Source organism: Colobus angolensis, unplaced genomic scaffold, assembly GCF_000951035.1.
Source record: "Colobus angolensis palliatus isolate OR3802 unplaced genomic scaffold, Cang.pa_1.0 Scaffold22, whole genome shotgun sequence".
In the NCBI taxonomy this organism is placed as follows: Eukaryota; Metazoa; Chordata; class Mammalia; order Primates; family Cercopithecidae; genus Colobus; species Colobus angolensis.
Genome location: NW_012115377.1, coordinates 2,275,666 through 2,294,663, shown reverse-complemented (window position 1 = coordinate 2,294,663; position 18,998 = coordinate 2,275,666). Strand labels below are relative to the sequence as shown.

The following is an 18,998-nucleotide window of genomic DNA, read 5'->3' as shown; positions in this document are numbered from 1 at the left end:
GCTAGTTTTTTTGTATGTTTTAGTAGAGACGGGGTTTCACCATGTTAGCCAGGATGGTCTCGATCTCCTGACCTCATGATCCGCCCATCTCGGCCTCCCAAAGTGCTGGGATTACAGGCTTGAACCACTGTGCCTGGCCCAAACTTCTTAAAATCATAATATAAACATCTAAGCAAGGTGTGATGGTGCATGCCTGTGTTCCCAGCTCCTCAGGATGCTGAGGCAGGAGGATCACTTGGGTCCAGGAGGTTGAGGCTGCAGTGAGCCATGACTACACCACTGCATGCACTCCAGCCTGGGCAACAGAGGGAGACCCTGTCTCTTAAAAAAAAAAAAGGAAAAAGAAAAAAAGAAAAAGTTTAATTATAACATAAGTTTCTACTTAGGAAATCTAAGCAAACAAACAAACTGGTAAAACTATAGAATTAAACACAGCCCAGCGAGGTGGCAGAATTAAAAAAAAGAATAAACAAAAAGAGGGTTCCCTCTACAGCAGAAAAAACATTAACAGAACACTCTAAACCCACTAGGGTAAACCTGTCCCACGTCTAGGGTGGAGGAGCAGGAATTTTCACCACAAACAAGGCCACACACAGACCTGGTAGCGTGCTTACCTGCTGTACTCATAGGCTCTGACCTGGGAAGCTGGCACCCACCTGGGTAAAACCCCTCCACATCCCTGCAACAGTGCATGGGGACGGGCAGAAGGAAGGGCAGGTGCCAGAGCTCACCACACAGGCAGGAGAAGCAGGAAAAGTATGCTACCAACGGCCACCCCAGGAGGATGGGTCGCCCAGGCCAAGCGACCACCCCACAGATCAGTCTGGCAAGATGAAGATGTTAGAAAAAACACCTGCGCAGGCAAGGGAGTGGATCCACAGGCCAGGACACACAGACAGCCTGGGAACTGCCAAGAACACGGAGGTCCCATATCCCGGCGGGGAGAGAGGGAGAGGAGCTGTCACCAACCCCAGCCTGTTGGGAGGCAGAGATCACAGAGGACCGGACAGAGAGCGGGAAAAGGAAGAGTGAGACTCCTTCCCAAGGACTTACAGAAGAAATGGAAGTCCCAGAGCAGGTGCAGGCCCCATGGAGAAGGCTCCCCCAGACACCCACGCTGCAGAAATGGAGCCAGGCCTGGGCTGCACAGCTCCTCCCGAGGCGACGACAGAACTCCTCCAGTGTCTCATGGAAAGCTACCCTATTTCTTCCTTCCCTTTTTTTTTTTTTTTTTTTGAGACAGGGTCTTTGCTGCAGCCTCAAATTCTCAGGCTCAAGCAATACTCCCTCCTCAGCCTCCCACGTAGCTGAAAGATGACAGGTGTGCACCACCACACCTAATTTTTTCTTCTTTTTTTGCAGAGATGGAGTCTCGCAACGTTGCCCAGGCTGGTCTCGAGCTCCAAGGGCTGGCTCAAGCAATCCTCTGGCCTCAGTCGCCCAAACCTCTGGAATTACAGGCATCAGCCAACCTGCCTATTTCTACTGGAAAAATCCTCTTCCATGGAACCTTGTCCTGGGGAGAGGCCACCTCCCTCATTTGTCCCCAGCACAGGGGCCCCTTTATGTGACAGATACTAACACTTGCTCGAGAGATAGGATCTGCCAGGGACCAGGGAGGCTTGTTCCCAGGAAACAGCCTTATTGAGCTGCAGCGGCTTTATCTTTAATGGATCGTTTTACAGGACAATAGATGATGGAATTTGGTATCTTAAACCAGCAGTGTCAATGATTTCAAATAATGACATTTTTATTGAGACACACAGGAGACCAACAGAGTCCTGGGAGCGCTGGCTCAGGGAAGATGGGGAGACTCGGATGGGGAGAGCCACCCACAGGAATGCCAGACAAACAGGAGCCGCAGGTGGGAGGAGACACAGAGCTCTCAGCTCTCGCAGGGACAGCCAGAATACCTCATTCCTGGCATGGTGGCTGTGGGTGGCCCGCCCTGCTCTCCCAGGCCACGAGGTGTCACCACACTGGCCCTCAGGAACCTGGGCTGGGTCAGCACCCCGAGGAACCGTGCAAACTTCACACACCACCAGCCCACTTTAATTAGGAGCAGACTGCCTGAGGCAAGCCGTGTCGTGCCTGCAATTAAAGGCCGGATTGGAGGCATCTGATCCCCAGCCCTGATTTATTTTAGGCCCACAAATTACTTTTATTATATGACAAAGCCAAAAATGCAAAGTCATGTGCGAGTTGTTTGCGATGTTTTTCCTGCAGCCTTGCCAGGAAAGCTGTGGGAGTGCCCGTCACAGGGGAGGGCGTGCAGGGCAGGTGCCCAGTGACAGAGTGGTGGCTGTCAGGTTCGGACACAGTGCCAGGGACACAGGGCCATTGCCACACAGCAACCTCCCTCAAGTGCCCGCTGTCGAACCGGCCTGAATTTCTGCTCATCAACAACCAGGAGGCAGCCCCCACCATGCCCAGACCCACAGCCCTCCTCCAGCGTTACTCGACCTGGGTGGGGTCTTGTTGAGACGGAGTCTCACTCTTTCGCCCAGGCTGGAGTGCAGTGGGGCAATCTTGGCTCACTGCAACCTCCACTTCCCAGGTTCAAGTGATTCTCTTGCCTCAGCCTCCCGAGTAGCTGGGACTACAGGTGCCCACCACCACGCCCGGCTAAGTTTTGTATTTATAGTAGAGACAGGGTTTCACCACGTTGGTCAGGCTGGTCTCAAACTCCGACCTCAGGTGATCCGCCCACCTTGGCCTCCCAAAGTGCTAGGATTACAGGCATGAGCCACCGTGCCCGGCCCATGGCTCCCTTTTGTCCAGAGCAGTGAGGGATCACCCAGCCAAGATCAGCACCCACATGAGCCCAGCCCCATGGGGCCTCGACACGGGCCCAAGGAGGTGCTGGACTGGTGGCAGCTCTGAGGCCCTGAAAGGCTGTGGGGAGGAGGCAGCAGAGAATTTGAGAAGCTGCTCTGGCACCAAGCTCTGCAGAAGGCCAGTTGGGCACCGGGGCCGATGCACCCATGGCAGGAGTGAGCCACACGCAGGCGCCCCGGAGAGGCAGTGGGGCGTGAGGTCCTGGTGGGAGTCTGAGTCTCTGTGTGCAGAGCGTGGTCTGGACACCTGCAGGCTGTGGAGGCTCCATCTATTAAAACGCTCTGATGCCTCTAGGCTTACATTTATTTCACCACCGGCGTCCACAGACACACAGCACCCACTGAACCTCATGAGGAAACACGGTGACAGCCAGGCCCCGGTGACCCAGATGGCCCGGGGCATCCTAAATGGCACGCTTAATGATGGGACCAGCTTTGGAGAGCATGGGAGTGAAACTGTCTCACACACAGGCTGACGGCCATGGGAATACACGCTTCTGTTCCTATGACCTAAGTCTCAGCCTGTGCCCACCACAGGCAGAGGCCACAGGAAGATATCGGGTCCCTCCCTGGGCCTCGGGGACCGGGGCTGGGCTCTGGACCTCCAAGATGGTTTGGCTCACGCACAGGTTGTCTGCTCGGCTCGCAATCAGGTCAGGGAGAGCAGACTACCCGAGCCCTCGGCAGGAGGCTGCTGAATGAGGGCCATTAGCATCGCTGTCATCGGCCCCATCCTGCGCCCGCCCCGTTTCATCGGAAGGCAGCCAGCGCTCCTGTCCCCTGCTGCTGGCGAGTGTGGAGGGGAGGAAGCCGTGCGCTGCCCAATTTTTAAGCAAAGATAACGAAAACTCTCTCCTCCCGCAGATTTGCAGCCATCTCCCTTCTGGGGAGCCGAATCCCGCCGGCAGCAGCCTTGCTGAAGGGAGAGAAATTTGCCATGGAAACTAGGCCCTGCACTCAGAACCCAAACCTCTGATGCCTTCAGAGACCGAGTGGGTGGGCGACTCCGGGTCAGGGCCAGCCTCACCGGCTGCGGTAGGAGGGACCCGTGGGCGCACACAGACCCCCAACAGCCTGAATAAACCCCTCATCCAAACAGTGCCTGGCGGGATTATCTGAAGATGGGAATTCACACCCAGTGATGACATTTCAAACAGAACTAACAGTTTCTTAAAGTGGTGGGCAGGGACAGGATGCCGGTGACTCGCCTGGCATGCCACAGCCTAGAAGCAGGCGCCGGGTTTGTTTGGCTCCTGCCTCCCTAAAGCAAAAATCCTGCGGCCTCACAAGCAACACGAGCCAGCGTGTGCACTGCCACTCCAACCCGAAGCGCCTGCTTTGAACAAAAGACTCCAAAATGAAGGCCATCTGCTCCTGCCAGACCAAGCCAGCGGGTGAGTGAGGGGCCGCATTCAGGACTCAGCACACGACGTGGGGCAGGGGCTGGTCAGACAGTGTGAGGCTAAGGCGGCCCCTGCAAGGTCCAGAGCCAGCTCCGGCTCCCACCACACCCAGGCCCTGGCCCGACAGCCCGCTCCCACAACCACTCCATTCTCCTGGAACATGGCCAAGAGTAGTAGCTCCCCTACTTAGGAATCTTCTGTGCCCCCCTCATGCCCCTGCTCCTGAGCTGGTCATCCGTCCTACCCTCACCAGGCTCCCCTCCTCCCTCAGTCCTCAGAGACCCCCGGTCTCCCTGCCTCCATCCCAAGGGCTCCTAGGCCTGGCACTGCTCTGGGGCTTAGGCGTGGGGTGTCTGGCTGCCCAGCCACACCAAAGGCCCTTCCCAATGGCTTCTGCTCCTGACGCAGCTCATGCTGGGCCCTGAGCAGGCATGAGCACTCCGTCAGGGCTTGAGCAGACCCATCTCTTCAACCTCGAGACCCTGTTGGCTGAGACCCTGCAGGGCACACATGGCAGGAAAGAGAAGGCTTACCCGCCCTTTCCCAGCTGGACACGTGGTCAGACTACATTTCCCAGGCTCCCTTGATGCAAGGTGTGGCCACGTGATTGGGTGCTGGCCAATGAGGTGTGGGCAGAAGTGGTGGGCCCTGCCCTCAGACATGGCCCCTTAAGCAGCCCATCAATCCCTCTTCCCTCACCTGCACAGCAGCACCCAGGGCAACCTTGGACACCACACACGCTGGCCTCGGTCCCTGCATCCCTGCACCATCTCCATCTCCCACAACAAACTGTCACCTTCAAGTCTGGCTAAGCAGGGCTTAATATGGTGACTCCATTAGAAATGGGTCCTTCCTCACCCAGACCTTCCTCACCCAGGCCACCCTCACCAACTGGGACACACCCTGTCCTTAAGGCAGCACAACGTCCTGGCACCTACTCCCAGGACCTGCCGCCCTCCTGATCCCACAGGGCAACGCTTCAAGGGCAGGTCAGACGTCTCCTCAATCTGTGCCTTGTCCGAACAAGGACGTGGAGCCGGGGCACAAGTCAAAGGGTTACTCCAGGCAAAGCTGCCGCACGAGGAACAGAACATGATAAGCGCAGCCCCAGCCACAGTGACAGACAGCAAGGCTGACGATCAAAACGAGTTTCTTACGTGAGCAGCAGGTGAAGAGATGGTAGGTCTTTTGCAGAAGCCTTATGCTGGAAACCGTCCAAATGTCCGTCCATGGCAGAATGGAGAAGTCGACTCAAGTCCAGCCATACAGTGGGGAATTGCATAGCCGTGACAATGAGTGCACGGCCACCACACACAGCCGGACGAATCTTACACACAGACCACTGAGCAGAAAGGCGAAGAAATCAGCCCATTTGTAAGACCTTCCAATGCAGCCAACACACAGCTTCACTGCCTGGGCCACAGGCACACGCGGCCTGGCAAAGGGCAGAGGCAAGGGCGCCGCCAGCAGAGCCGGGAGGAAGCCGCCACCACAGCATGCAGAGGGGGCTGGGAAAAGGAGGCACAGGTGGGGGCCGTGTCCTGACATCGGGGTACACAGGGGACAGCCATAGAGTCATTTGCTAACGTGTGCACACACACACGTGCGAATATATATATCCAGTACGTACATGCTTTATATCCATTTCTGTACCAAATCATGTTTCACAGCAAGAATCCTTACAAAAAGGAAGCCCTGGGACAGGCAGAGCTCTAGATACCCCAGGACTCCCCGGCCCAGGGCTCCCACACTCCTAGTGTGACACATGCCTCGTGCTGCTGCCGTGAGGGCCTCGAAGATGTGATAAAGGTCCCCATCACTTCTTAACCTTAAGAAAGGAAGGTGGCCGGGCACAGTGACTGGGATTACACGTCTGTAATACCAGCACTTTGGGAGGCCAAGGCAGGCAGATTACCTGATGTCAGGAATTCCAGACCAACATGGCCAACATGGTGAAACCCCACCTCTCCTAAAAATACAAAAATCAGCCAAACGTGGCGGCGCGCACATGTAATCTCAGCTACTTGCGAGGCTGAGGCAGGAGAATCACCTGAACCCGGGAGGTGGAGGTTGCGGTGAGCCGAGATCATACTGCAGCACTCCAGCCCAGGCGACAGAGTGAGACTCCATCTCAAAACAAAAAGCCCGACATTCAAAGACGACAGCATGGAAAGGGGGGAAACTGCCACTCTGCAGTGGAGACACTGGACATCCACACCCAAGCCGGGGGACCAGGGCCAACACCAGCAGTGACGTCATGCTGACGGCTGCACCTTTGACCTTTGGTAGGATGTGATGGGAGGGCCCTTCACCCCTGTGGTCTTCCTCTGTAAAACCCATCACCCCAGTCTAACCACAAGAAAAGCATCAGACATACTGATTAGGGGACATATGGATTAGAGGACGTTCTATAAGCCCCCTGGCCAGCCCCCCCCAACACTGTCCAAGGCATTAAACACACTGTCATAGCCCAGGCCCTACGGAGACGGAACAACGTCACGTGGGACCCGGATGGGTTCAGGGGACAGAAAAGACAATGGGGGAAGACAGAGGAAATCTGGAGCATGGATCTTAGTTGATAGCACATCAGTGGGGTCCATCAATGACCACAAGGGTGCCACCCTGACAGAACATGCTCCTAACAGGGAGCCCGGTGGGGAGCTCTGTGCTTACTACCTTCCCACTTTTTCAGTAACTCGAAAACAGGTCTAATAAAGATCTATTTAAAGAGACAGAAAGGGGGAGAATACCTCACCAAAAAGTGGACGAAAAACACAAGCACAAGCCTGGGATGAGAATGAGAAGAGGGACCCGCCCGACACTCGCCTGCTGCGGGGTGCCCTCCCGGCCCCCACCACGGCCACTGCCCGACACTCGCCTGCTGCGGGGCGCCCTCCCGGCCCCCATCATGGCCACCACCTCTGCTCACCAAGAAGCCAGTTTCCCAAATCCATGGGCAGCGGTGCCTGCTGTCCAGATGCTCTCCAGATGCACAGCAGGGCAATTGACCATCTGAACACCGGGAAGTCCCCAACTCAGCAGCACGGCTTGGAGCGCGATTTTCACACAGCAAAAGGCAATATGAAAATTGCTCTGTCGTCCCTGAACAAACACCGAGTGTCTCTGTATCCATCCCTGCCAGCTCTCAGCAAGAGCCAGGAGCCAGCCTGCTGGGACAGATCCCACCGACGGGTATGGCGGCAGCCCCAGCAAGTGGCCCCATGTGCCTGGGTTTCCCAGTCACCCTGGCCCAGAGGTGTTCTCCCAGTCCTTGGGGACACCATCACGAGACACAGCTGAGGGCCCTGCCTGTCCTGGGGGCACAATTGGGCTGTGATTGCTTAATAGGAGTGAGGTTGGTAGGAGGCTGATCAGGTCAGCGGGAGGGGCTGTGATCCCGGCACCTGTGCCCCACGCGCCAGGCGCACAGATGCAATCCCAGCCTCAGTGTGGACGCCCCAGTGTGAGGCTCAAAGGTCTTTGCAGCATCAGGAGTTAATTTTTTGAAAGCCAAAGCCAGCTTCTGGTGCTCAATTCACTCCCCAATCTTGATAAGCATGTCTGGGCTGATGGCGTCAGGCTGACATGGTGGTGACAAGAACAAGGCAGAGGGCTCGATGATGAGGGCCTGGGAGGGGAACAGGCCAGGGAAAACACAGCTGCCATCCATAGCTCCCATGTGCCGGCCCTCCTGGCCGCAGCCTGGACCACTTATCCAAGCACAGCACCACACGCCACGCTCCAGGCCGCATGGCTGCAATGCCCTGCTGGCAGCTCAGTCCCTGGCCCGGGTTCTTGCAGCTAAGTGTCACCCACTTAATCCAGCTCTCAGTTGTCCAGCAGAATCCCAAGTCTCATCTTCTGGGCATAGTCCCAGGGGGCTAACTCCCTCCCAGACAACCTATGTGACCGGAGACCCTTGTTTCTCTAACACATGCACATGTGTACACACACACACACACACACACACACACTTTCTTTCTTGCTCTCGCTCTCGGGGAATTGAGCATCACAGTTCACTGGATCTGAGCAGGTTCCAAAATATGGGACTTCCAGTTTTAAAACTGCGAAAGGGTTGGGCTCACACCCGCAATCCCAATACTTTGGGAGGCCAAGGCAGGAGCACTATTTGATCCCAGGAGTTCCAGACCAGCCCAGGCAACATGGGGAGACCCCGTCTCTACAAAAAAATTTAAAAATTTGCCAGTTGTGGTGGCATGTGCCTGTGGTCCCAGCTACTTAGGAGGCTGAGGCAGGAGGACCACCTGAGCCCAGGAGGTGGAGGTTGCAGTGAGCTATGATCACACCACTGCACTCCAGCCTGGGTGACACAGCAGGACTCCATGTAAAATAACATAAAGCTAGGAGAGCTGAGCTGGTCACTCAGACCCACTCACACACATTTTCAGGCACGTGGTCAGGCACACACAGAAATCAAGAACCACTGCACTGATGCTGTGGCCACAGTCACCATCAGAAGCAGAGGATTGGGACAGGTGACCACAAAGGAGCTTCCTGCCTGCCCACGGTCACGCTCCTTAAACAGGGAAGCTGGGCACCAGGTGTGCCTGGCCACATGGTAACCCATGTGGACCCAGGGCCAGTCAGCCGGGACACTGGGCCCCTGGGCTGGTGCTGAGCGCTGCTGGCGGGTAGCGGCTGGTCTGGGCTGGTGGTAACTACTAGTCAGGGGTAGCAGCTGGCCTGGGCACTGGGCCTGGGGGCCTCACTTGCTTGTGACAACTGTCTTCTTTCAAAAAGAGGTTCTTTCTGCAGAGAGGGGACACCCCCTCATCAAAAGACTCCCCAGATAACCTCACGCAGGCTAGACGGCTGTCTCTACAAGGATACGGCTCCCGGGGACCATGGGCTGGGGCCACTGCAGCGGGTCTCAGTGAGCCAGGGAGGAAGCGCTGAGGCCTTGGAGGGCAGGAACCCAGGTCCTGAGCAAGCTGCCTCGGCTCCTGACACTTTATCATTTTCTACTGACCAGGGTCCCTCTGCCTCCCTGCTGGATCCAATCTGCTCTCCGTGGGAGCTCTCTGTTCTAAACCGCTTTCTCCTTTTCTATCTCTGGCATCCTGGCTCAGTGCGTGTGGCTGGGAAGAGACCTGGCTGCGGTCCCCTGCCGGGGAGCGAGGCACACATCAGGCTGCCCCCGTCAGCCTGGTAGGTCTTCTCAGTCTGACCTCCCCGGGCACTGCAGTGGTTCTGAGCTGCCAATGCAACTCTGTCCCTAGGCACCCTAGCCAGGGTTGGGCCTGGGGTGGCGGAGGAGAGGAGGGAGCAACTATCTCGCTCCCGCATCTTGTTCTGGTGACAGGGTGCAGTGTGGGGAAGCTGAGTTATTAAAATCAATCTGTGAAGCTGTCAGGCTCCAGGCAATCTCCATTTCAAACCAGTGCTCAGCTCTGGCAACTGGGGACTGCCGTCCCCATGGGGACACCAATCTCTGCCGGAGCTACTTCTGCAGCCACCCAACCTCTGGCAGCCCAGCCAAAGCAAGGCGGCTGGGAGGAATGCCCCGGTCACTGACGGGGGCTGTGCCTTAGGGTCAGCAGACTGGGACCCCTGGGTCCCCACTGCTGGTAGGACCCCCCAGGTCCTGGGCTCAGAAGCTGGAATTCCCAGTGGTTGGCTCGCCAGCAGCAGCAGCACAAACCCACACCAGGGTCCCCAGGCACCAGCGCGCTACCCCGTGGGCCTTCAGGCTGCTGCCTGGGACGGGCTCGCCGGCTCCATCACCCACCAGACTCCTGGGTCCCACTCCAAGGGACAGGGCAGAGGACATCGTGGGGCCCAACGGCGCCACCTGCAGCCAGGCTGAGGGAGCCCAGGAGGGAGGCAGGTGTCTCCCCGTCAGGTAAGAGCTTGCAGCAGGAGACGGAGCTGGGAGGCAGGTGGGCCGGGGAGGTCCTGAGGGGCAGTCAGGAGGGCAGCAGAGGGGCGAGGGAGCAGCCCAGCAGCTTCCACCCCAAGAAAAGCCTGGCTTGGCCTGGGTGGGCGACAGACCCATCGACCTCAGGCTCTGCCTTCCACCCACCTGCGGCCACAGGGCAGGAAGCCCTGGCGGGTCCACTGCAGCCCCAGCACCCACTCTCCACACCCCCACCCCCCAGCGTCGGGAGCACGGCTCCTGGGTGCACGCACGCGCCCATGCACACGCGCACACGTGCACACCTCCAGGGACGCCCGTGAAGCAAAAGACGGCTGTGCCTGCTAGGAGTCAAGTTTCTCTGGCAGCAAGAAGAAAAGATGCTGTGAAATTCCCCCGAGTGAAAACGCCAGAGAGAAAACTCAAGGTGCAGCTCAATCAAAAGGGAAAATTCTCAGCTTGCAGCTCCTTAAAGGTCAAGGGAGGCTGCTGGAGTTTTCTGATAATCCCCTCTTCCCCAGCCTCCCTGGCAGCCCTCCCCTCAGCGCTCAGGAGGGTCTGGCTCACAGCGCCCCCATGGGGGCGGCGTTGCCAGAGCTGAGCACTGGTTTGAAAGGGAGCAGCCCAAACCAGGGTCTGGCTCCCCATAGCAGCCAAAAGCAACTGGGGTCTCCGCACCCTTCACGGGAGCACAAGCTCCGAGACCCCCACCTCCCGCACCTGCATAGGAGACTAAGAGTGTGTCCAAGGTAAACGGAGGCAGGAAGGGGTGGGCGGAGATATCCCCTGAGGAAACAGCCAGAGATGACAACCGTGGGGGACCTGCATCCTGCCTGGCGCAATGGAGGATTTCCAGACTGCCGCGGGTCATGGGCAGGTCAAGGTCGCAGTCAGGACAAGCGTTCCTCCGCCCAGCTGCTCTTGGGGACTTCACCCGGGTGCAGGATAACCCCCCTCCTGACAAGCAGAGCTGGAGAGAGCCTGGGAGACACCCCCTCCCCTAAGCCTGGGCAGAGGTCTCTGTGGCTGCCATGCACATGTGCTGGCCCTGCAGCACTCCTCAGGAGGGCCTTCCTCTGGCCGCCTTAGAGCAGGTGCAAGCAGCTGACCATGTCCCATCAGCTCATGACGTCCTTGGGAGTCCCTGCAGCCCCGGGAACTCACTGCTCCCCCATCTGGCTTCCCTGCTGCAGTGAGAGCCAAGGCTTCTGCAGACCCCTAACACTGCCCTGCAGGGTGTCTGATGGGTTGGGGGCAAAAGGGCACCCAAAGCCTTGGCCAGGCCCCAGCCCAGCGCGTGGGTACACAGGACTGAATAGTGGGCACTTTCCTGGGCAGTTTGGGCCAGGGCCGTGGAGGGGGGATGGCCGCTCCACTCTCTTCTATGGGGTGCATAGCACAACCCAAACGGCCCAGAAGTACCCTGGGACCAGCAAGTCTCCCAGGGCTGGCCAAGACCCGATGTACTCCCACCCGGCCTGGGACTCTCTTCTAGGAGCCATGTAGCATGTGATGCTGCTGGCGGCACTGTGCTCAACCTCATGGGGACGCCTGTGTTTAGTGCCTGGCCTGGGCGGCTCAGGAGGGTGGGCCCTGCAGGGGCTGCCACAAGTGCAGGTCGGGGAGGCCTGGAGGGGAGCAGACGCAGGACTGGCCTTGGAGGGTCAGCTCAGCTAAACCATCCCCACCCCAGGTTCCAGGAGAGTCCTTTTTTTTTGTTTGAAACAGAGTCTCGCTCTGTCGCCCAGGCTGGAGTGCAGTGGCGTGATCTCCGCTCACTGCAAGCTCCGCCTCCCGGGTTCCCGCCATTCTCCTGCTTCAGCCTCCCGAGTAGCTGGGACTACAGGCACCCGCCACCACACCCGGCTAATTTTTTGCATTTTTAGTAGAGATGGGGTTTCACCGTGTTAGCCAGGATGGTCTCAATCTCCTGACCTTGTGATCCGCCCGCCTCTGCCTCCCAAAGTGCTGGGATTACAGGCACAAACCACCACGCCCGGCCCCAGGAGAGTCTTGATCTATGGCAAGGAGTGTGGCCTGGACAGTGGCTTCTATGGGGCACAGGCTTCAAGACACCGACCCCAGGCCACTACCCCACCCAGGAAGACCCTGGAATACAGGGTCAAGTGGAAAGCTCGGACCCTCCCCATACCCACCTGCACTCTGGCCCCTCAGCCTGGGTGACAGAAGGGGCTGCGGGAAGTCCGGCAGGGGGAAGTTGCAGGTGCTGGCTCTGGTTTCAAGCTCCATTGCCAAAGAGATTTTGAGGCATTCAGTCGCTTCAGATATTCTTAGCCCCGCTGCCCGAGAGCACCACAGAAGCTGGCCTTTTGAAGCACGTTTCTGTCTGTTATTGACACCAGGCTGTTCACGTCACTTTGACACACAAATCAAGCTACCAAAGTAGCAGCAGACCCAGAAAGGTTTAATAAAACGCTATAAACCTGAGTACATTGACACTTTCTTTAAAATGCCACCGGAATACTCTGAAATGGTTGCAATTACGCGGCTGCAGATGCAAGCAGAGTGGTGTAATTAGGAGACAGACGGGGTGCAGCCTTGGTGATCTCTTGGCTGGGAGCCCTACCAATCCCAAGGGCCCGAGGAGGGGAGAGGGGGGAAGCACCTCCCAGGGGCTCCAGTAGCTTCCTGAAGCCCAGCCCAGGGACCAGAGGCCAGGTTTCAGCTACCTTGTCCCCACTCCCCTGCAAGTTGGGAGAGCAGCCTAGAGGGGGAGTCAGCTCCCACAGCACACAGTGAGGATCCCAGAGGCTCCAGCAAGTCACTGAGCCTCTCTGTGCCAGGCCCCTGCCGGGAGCTGGGACACGGGGTGACCAGGGATCCTGCTATCTGCTGGGGAGGACTGATGGCCCATAGTAGACCTTCACTAATGCTGGGGTCACCTGGTCTATGCCTGCCCCAAAGGACAGGCATGGGGTGCTGTGGGAACATCTGGGGTCCCGCCTCAGCCCTGGTGAGACAGCAGGGAAGGGGTCCCGCTTGCTAAGCAGGCTGAGCTGACAGTGGGGGGGAGTGGGGAGCTCTGGGGGATTGGGGGGCACGCCCTGCAGCTTGAGTCCACATCGCGGCTCCTCTCAGGCCCCTTATGCCAGGCCACACTCGGGCAGCATGAGGTCCCAACCCTGCCATTCCCACCCCTTCCTGGGCAGAAACCAAGACCAAGGTCAGCGCGCTTCTGGAATTCCCTTCCTAGAGGAACTGTTGCCTACTCAACACTGCCTCGGCCTGGGTGTCTCCCCTGAGCCGTCTCCCACGACGGGGCGCGGGGAAGAGTAGACATGGGGGTGGCAGCTGGACACCTGCGGCATCAGGTGAAGCAGAGGAGGGGGGCAGTGAGGGGCAGTCAGGGAGAGGTGCAGGATGTCCTCAGGGGCTGTGTCCTGGACGAACCAGCTCAGGAGAGGCCCTTGGCTCCTGGCGTGTCCCTGTCAGCCCCTCCGACGGGCTGTTGCCGGGACCAACTGCCACCTCCAGGGAGCCACTGTCCCCTCTCCCTGCAGAGGCCCCTCTGACATGGCACCAGGCACCCCCAGCCCTGGCATCTGACCCACAGCAGCCCCAGCCCAGGCTCCCGCGACAGCCAAAAACTCTCGGGGCCCCTCACAGGAGACAGAGCTGCTGGTGCTGCGGTCCTTGGCACTGACATCCTCATGTCTGACTCACTGGCTGGTCCCCCACCTCCCATGTCCCTGATCCTCTGTTTCTGTCTGACCGGGTCCCCCCGCCGGCTGCTTGCCACCTCCCGCCCAGCAGGGGCTCTCTGCGCAGGGCAGACGGTACCTATGGAGGCACAAACCCGGTCACACAGTGGGCGTCCCGCCGCCCACGCACCCCTGAGAGGCCACACTTCGCCCCAAGTCACACGGGGTCCTCTATAGGGCGTTCCCCTAGGGCTCCACCTGTGCTCGGGATGCGGGTGAGGGTGCGCACAGCTCGCCCCTTCCTGCTCGTTGTGCTTTTTTAAAGGAAGAGGTAGAGCATTCTCCCCACTCTTACAACCCCAACCCAGGGAAGGGCCAGGCAGGGCGGAGCTCCTGCGCCCTCCACACAGAGGCTCCGTCCTTCCTCATCCAGTGCCAGGACGGCCTGGCAAGATTCCAGGCGTGAGTGAGTGCGGCCCTGGGAAGGGCAGGAGCGCCACCTAGTGGCCCTCGCCAGACGGCGCAGGGCACCCCCGCCGAGTACCCAGGAGGATCCGCAGTCACAAGCAGAGCCCAGTGACACAGGGCAGCACACACACATGCACACGCACGTGCATACTCACACACATGCACAGTCACGCGCGCACACACGTGCATTCACACCCAAACCCACACGGCCTCGCTGCGGACGTGCAAAGGGAGCCAGGAGAAGGTCCTGGAACTCAGCCCACTACAGCATACCCACGCTACACCCAGCACCTCCTGGGAAGGGGCAGGTCCACTGCACTCCACACATGACTGCAGCACCACGCCCTGCCCTCCTAACTGCAGGGTCTGGCCCAGACGTGCCAGGGCGGAGACTGCAAGGGAGCAGCTGCAGGGTCATCCCGGCCGGGCCCCTTCTGGGCAGCATGGACAGTGTCCCTTCACCAGGAACCGTCTCCACTTGGCTGTGAGGCAGCACAGCCTGGGCAGCTCAGGAGGCTCAAGACCACGCTCCTGGCCATGGGGACACCTGGGGCCGCTCACAGCTCAATGGCGGGGGCACTCTGGGGTGCAAAGCACAAGCTCTAGGGGCCTGGGAGCTTCGGCTCTAGGGGTGCACATCCCCCTCCCCAAAGCTGGTGGGTGACCCCAGGTGGTCCGGAAGATCTCCAGCCATCACAGCCCGACCTTTGCCGGCCTCACCGGCTGGGGCCCCTGCCACAGCGCCCAGTCACGTACCTGTGATCTACCCCCGCCGAGAGACTCTCGGTTTGGCAGGCGGCCAGGGCCATGCAGACACTCACCAGGACTTGGGCTCCCCGAAGTGCAGGTAGTTGATGCTATACAGGTCCATGTCCTCGGTGTGCCAGGCGAAGGTGGTCTTCCACATGCCGAAGTACAGGTAGGGCGTGTTCACGCCCTCGATGATGGTGCCGCACTCACGCTCCACCATGTCCAGGATGGTCCGGAGGCTCCCAATGTTCCACTGGGCCACGTCCTGTGGGGCGGCAGAGCAGCGTCGGCAACCGCCCAGCCACCCCCAGAACCTGCGAGCTCCGGGGTGCAGGCTAATTCTCCCCAGAGGTCCAGGGGGTCGCTGCCCATCCTCTCCCACCCCAGTATCTGAGGCCCCCTAGGGGCTGGTCACACCCTGCAGACTTCTGTACGCTTTCTTTTTTGTGTGAGATTCTTGCCCAGGCTGGAGTGCAGTGGTAGGATCATAGCTCACTGCAGCCTCAACCTCCCAGGCCCAGGTGATCCTCCCGCCTCAGTCTCCTGAGTACCTGGGACTATAGGCATGGGACACCACACCTGGCTAATTTTTACATGTTTTTCTGTAGAGATGAGGTCTCACTCTGTTGCCCAGGCTGGTCTCAAACTCCTGGGCTCAAGTGTCCCTCCCACTTTGGCCCTCTAAGTGCTGGGGTGGCAGGCATGAGCCACCGTACCCAGCCCAGACACCTTCTCTGAAGGGCTCACCGCCAGCCTAGCCCTTCCAGGAAGGACCCCAGCGTACATGCCAGTGTGCACCAGGCAGGCAGGGCCTGCCAGATTCCACTGAGCTGCGTGCTTCCTGCTGGGTGGAGGCCTTGTTGCGAAGTCTGCAGTTTGGGAGTGCATAATTAACGTTCCCCTAAGACAATGACACGGAAAGAGAAAAACAGTCAGCACGTGAGGCTAACCCAGAGATGCTACTGGAGCCAAGGCCCAGTGACAGCCCTTCCACAGCTTCCGACTGAGGAGATGAAGACAGTTTTCAGAACCACGCAAACAAGGACGGAATCCCCACCCGCCAGGCACATCTATTCTTAATGCCACAAGCAAACAAACCCCATCCTGTCCCAAGAGCTCATAAAATACACATTAGTCACTGCAGTCCCCAGAAGGGCCCACGGCCTGCTGAGAGGCCAAGAGGAGCCCAGACACACTCATGAACTTGAGCTCCTCTCACGGCCCGAATCCGCCACACCAGCTGTTCCCGCACCAGCACGACCGGCCCTCAGACTTGGCAAGACCAGCGGTTCCTTTGCAAGGTGAGCCCTGGCAGGAGCCCAGAAGAGGCAGGGAGGGAGGCAGTGATGAGACCCCGACGGGGAAGAGGGAGGCCCCGGGGACAGGCTGAGCTGGGCATGAATTCATCCTGGGACCAGAGCAAGTCGCTTCTCTGCTCTGGGCTGTTTCCCCCGCTGTAAAAGTAGGCTGGTGCATAGGATAGGTGTGGCAAATACATGGCAAGGAAGCCCTGAAGCTTCCTCTGGAGACTGTAGCAGGTTGGGCTGGGCCAGCACAGCCTGTATGCGGCTGCAGAGTCCCTCCAGGGTCATCACTACAGGCCAAGGGCAGGCAGTGCAGGCCAGCCAACCCAGAGGCTCTCATGCACTGGACTCTGAGGCTGAGCTCGCACTTAAAAACAATCAGACACGATCCATACGAGAAAGACAAGCCCCAGACCAAAAGAAAATACTTGCAAGTCACAAATGATAACCAAAATACACAGCAAACTCTCAAAACTCAACCAGAAGAAAACTAAAGCCCGGTTAAAGAACGGAAAAAAATAGCTGGGTGTGGTAGCTCACGCCTGCAATCCCAGCACTTTGGGAGGCCAAAGCAGGCGGATCACCTGAGGTCAGGAGTTCGAGATCAGCCTGGCCAACATAGCAAAACTCTGTCTCTACTAAAAATATAAAAATTAGGGCGAGAATGGTGGCTCATGCCTGTAAATCCCAGCACTTCGGGAGGCCAAGGCGGGCGGATCACGAGGTCAAGAGATTGAGACTATCCTGGCCAACATGGTAAAACCCCATCTCTACCAAAAATTCAAAAATTAGCTGGGTATAGTGGCGGGCACCTGTAGTCCCAGCCTGGTGACAGAGTGAGATTCCATCTCAAAAAAAAGAAAATTAGCTGGGTGTGGTGGCGGGCGCCTGTAATGTAATCCCAGCTACTTGGGAGGCTGAGGCAGAGAACTGCTTGAACCCAGGAGGTAGAGGTTGCAGTGAGCTGAGATCATGCCACTGCACCCCAGCCTGGGTGACAAGAGCAAGACTCCATCAAAAAAAAAAAAAAAAACACACTGGGCAAAAGATGTGAAGACAGCTCACCAAGGAAACACACAGATGGCAAACAGGCACACAAAGGGGCACCGCCGCGAAGGCTGCCATCGGGGGAATGCAGACTGAAATGGCAATGAGACAGCACAATGCACCTCCCAGAGTGGCCAGGACACACAACGTTGACAACTCCAGATGGGGGCGGGGAAGTGGGGCCCAGGGAATGTTTATTCGCTGCTGCTGGGAGCACACAATGGGACAGGCAGGTGGGAGAACAGTGTGGTGGCATCTTACAAAACTAAACGTCCTCTCACCATGCGGTCCAGCAACTGGACTCCCTGGTATTTACCCAAAGGAGATGAAAACTTCTGCCCACATTGCCCAGACTTGGAAGGGTCCTTCAATAGGTGAATGAGCAGGCACACTGCGGTGCACCCAGACAACGGAGTACTACTCAGCGCTGAAAAGAAACGAACTCCCAAGCCATGAAAAACAGAGCAACCTTGAACACCTATTGCTTGGTCAAAGAGGCCAATGGGGGCTGGACGCGGTGGCTCATGCCTGTAATCCCAGCACTTTGGGAGGCCGAGGCAGGTGGGTCACGAGGTCAGGAGATCGAGATCATCCTGGCTAGCATGGTGAAACCTTGTCTCTACTAAAAATACAAAAAATTAGCCGGGCGTGGTGGCAGGCGCCTGTAGTCCCCGCTACTCGGGAGGCTGAGGCAGGAGAACGGTGTGAACCCGGGAGGCGGAGCTTGCAGTGAGTGGAGATCATGCCACTGCACTCTAGCCTGGGTGACAGAGCAAGACTCCATCTCCAAACAAACAAACAAACAAACAAAACCCAAAGAGGCCAATGGGAAAAGGCTACCGACTGTAGGATTCCAGCATTCTGGAAAAGGCTGCATTATGGAGACAGTGAGATATCAGTGGTTGCCTGGGGCAGGGGAAAGGGAGCGGGGAGAGGGAGGGATGACGAGGTGGAGTGCAGGTGATCATTAGAGTGGTGAGATGACTCCGTGTGACACTGTAATCCCAGCCACTCAGGAGGCTGAGGCAGAAGAATCGCTTGAACCCAGGAGGCGGAGGTTGTAGTGAGCTGAGATCGCGCCATTGCACTGCAGCTTGGACAACAGAGCAAGACTGTCTCAAAAACAAAGAAACAAACACACAAGAAACGTTCACATCAGCATTATTCATAATAGCCAAAAAGAGAACACAGCCTGAATGTCCGTCAGCAAATGAACCAATCACAACCACGCAGGATAAGGCAGATACCCCACTCCAATCAACACCGTGCGGGATAAGGCGGACACCTCACTCTGATCAACACCACGCGGGATAAGGCGGACACCCCACGCCGATCAACACCGCGCCGGATAAGGCAGACACCCCACTCCGATCAACACCGCGCAGGATAAGGCGGACACCCCACTCCGATCAACACAGCACGGGATAAGGCGGATACCCTACTCCGATAAACACAGCGCGGGATAAGCCAGACACGCCACTCCGATCAACACTGCACAGGATAAGGCGGACACCCCACTCCGATCAACACCGCACAGGATAAGGTGGACACCCCACTCCGATCAACACCGCACAGGATAAGGTGGACACCCCACTCCGATCAACACCGCACAGGATAAGGTGGACACCCCACCCCGATCAACACCGCACAGG

General features: G+C 58.0%; 1 protein-coding gene across 1 annotated transcript in view; it reads right to left on the bottom strand.

Moving 5' to 3' along the window:
• Window positions 1-18,998, bottom strand: part of KDM4B (lysine (K)-specific demethylase 4B) — a 154,491-nt gene that overhangs the window by 89,276 nt on the left and 46,217 nt on the right. The window contains exon 6 of the mRNA XM_011943480.1: window positions 15,067-15,260. Within this exon, the coding sequence (XP_011798870.1) occupies window positions 15,067-15,260 (194 nt within the window). The remainder of the gene's footprint in view (window positions 1-15,066; window positions 15,261-18,998) is intronic.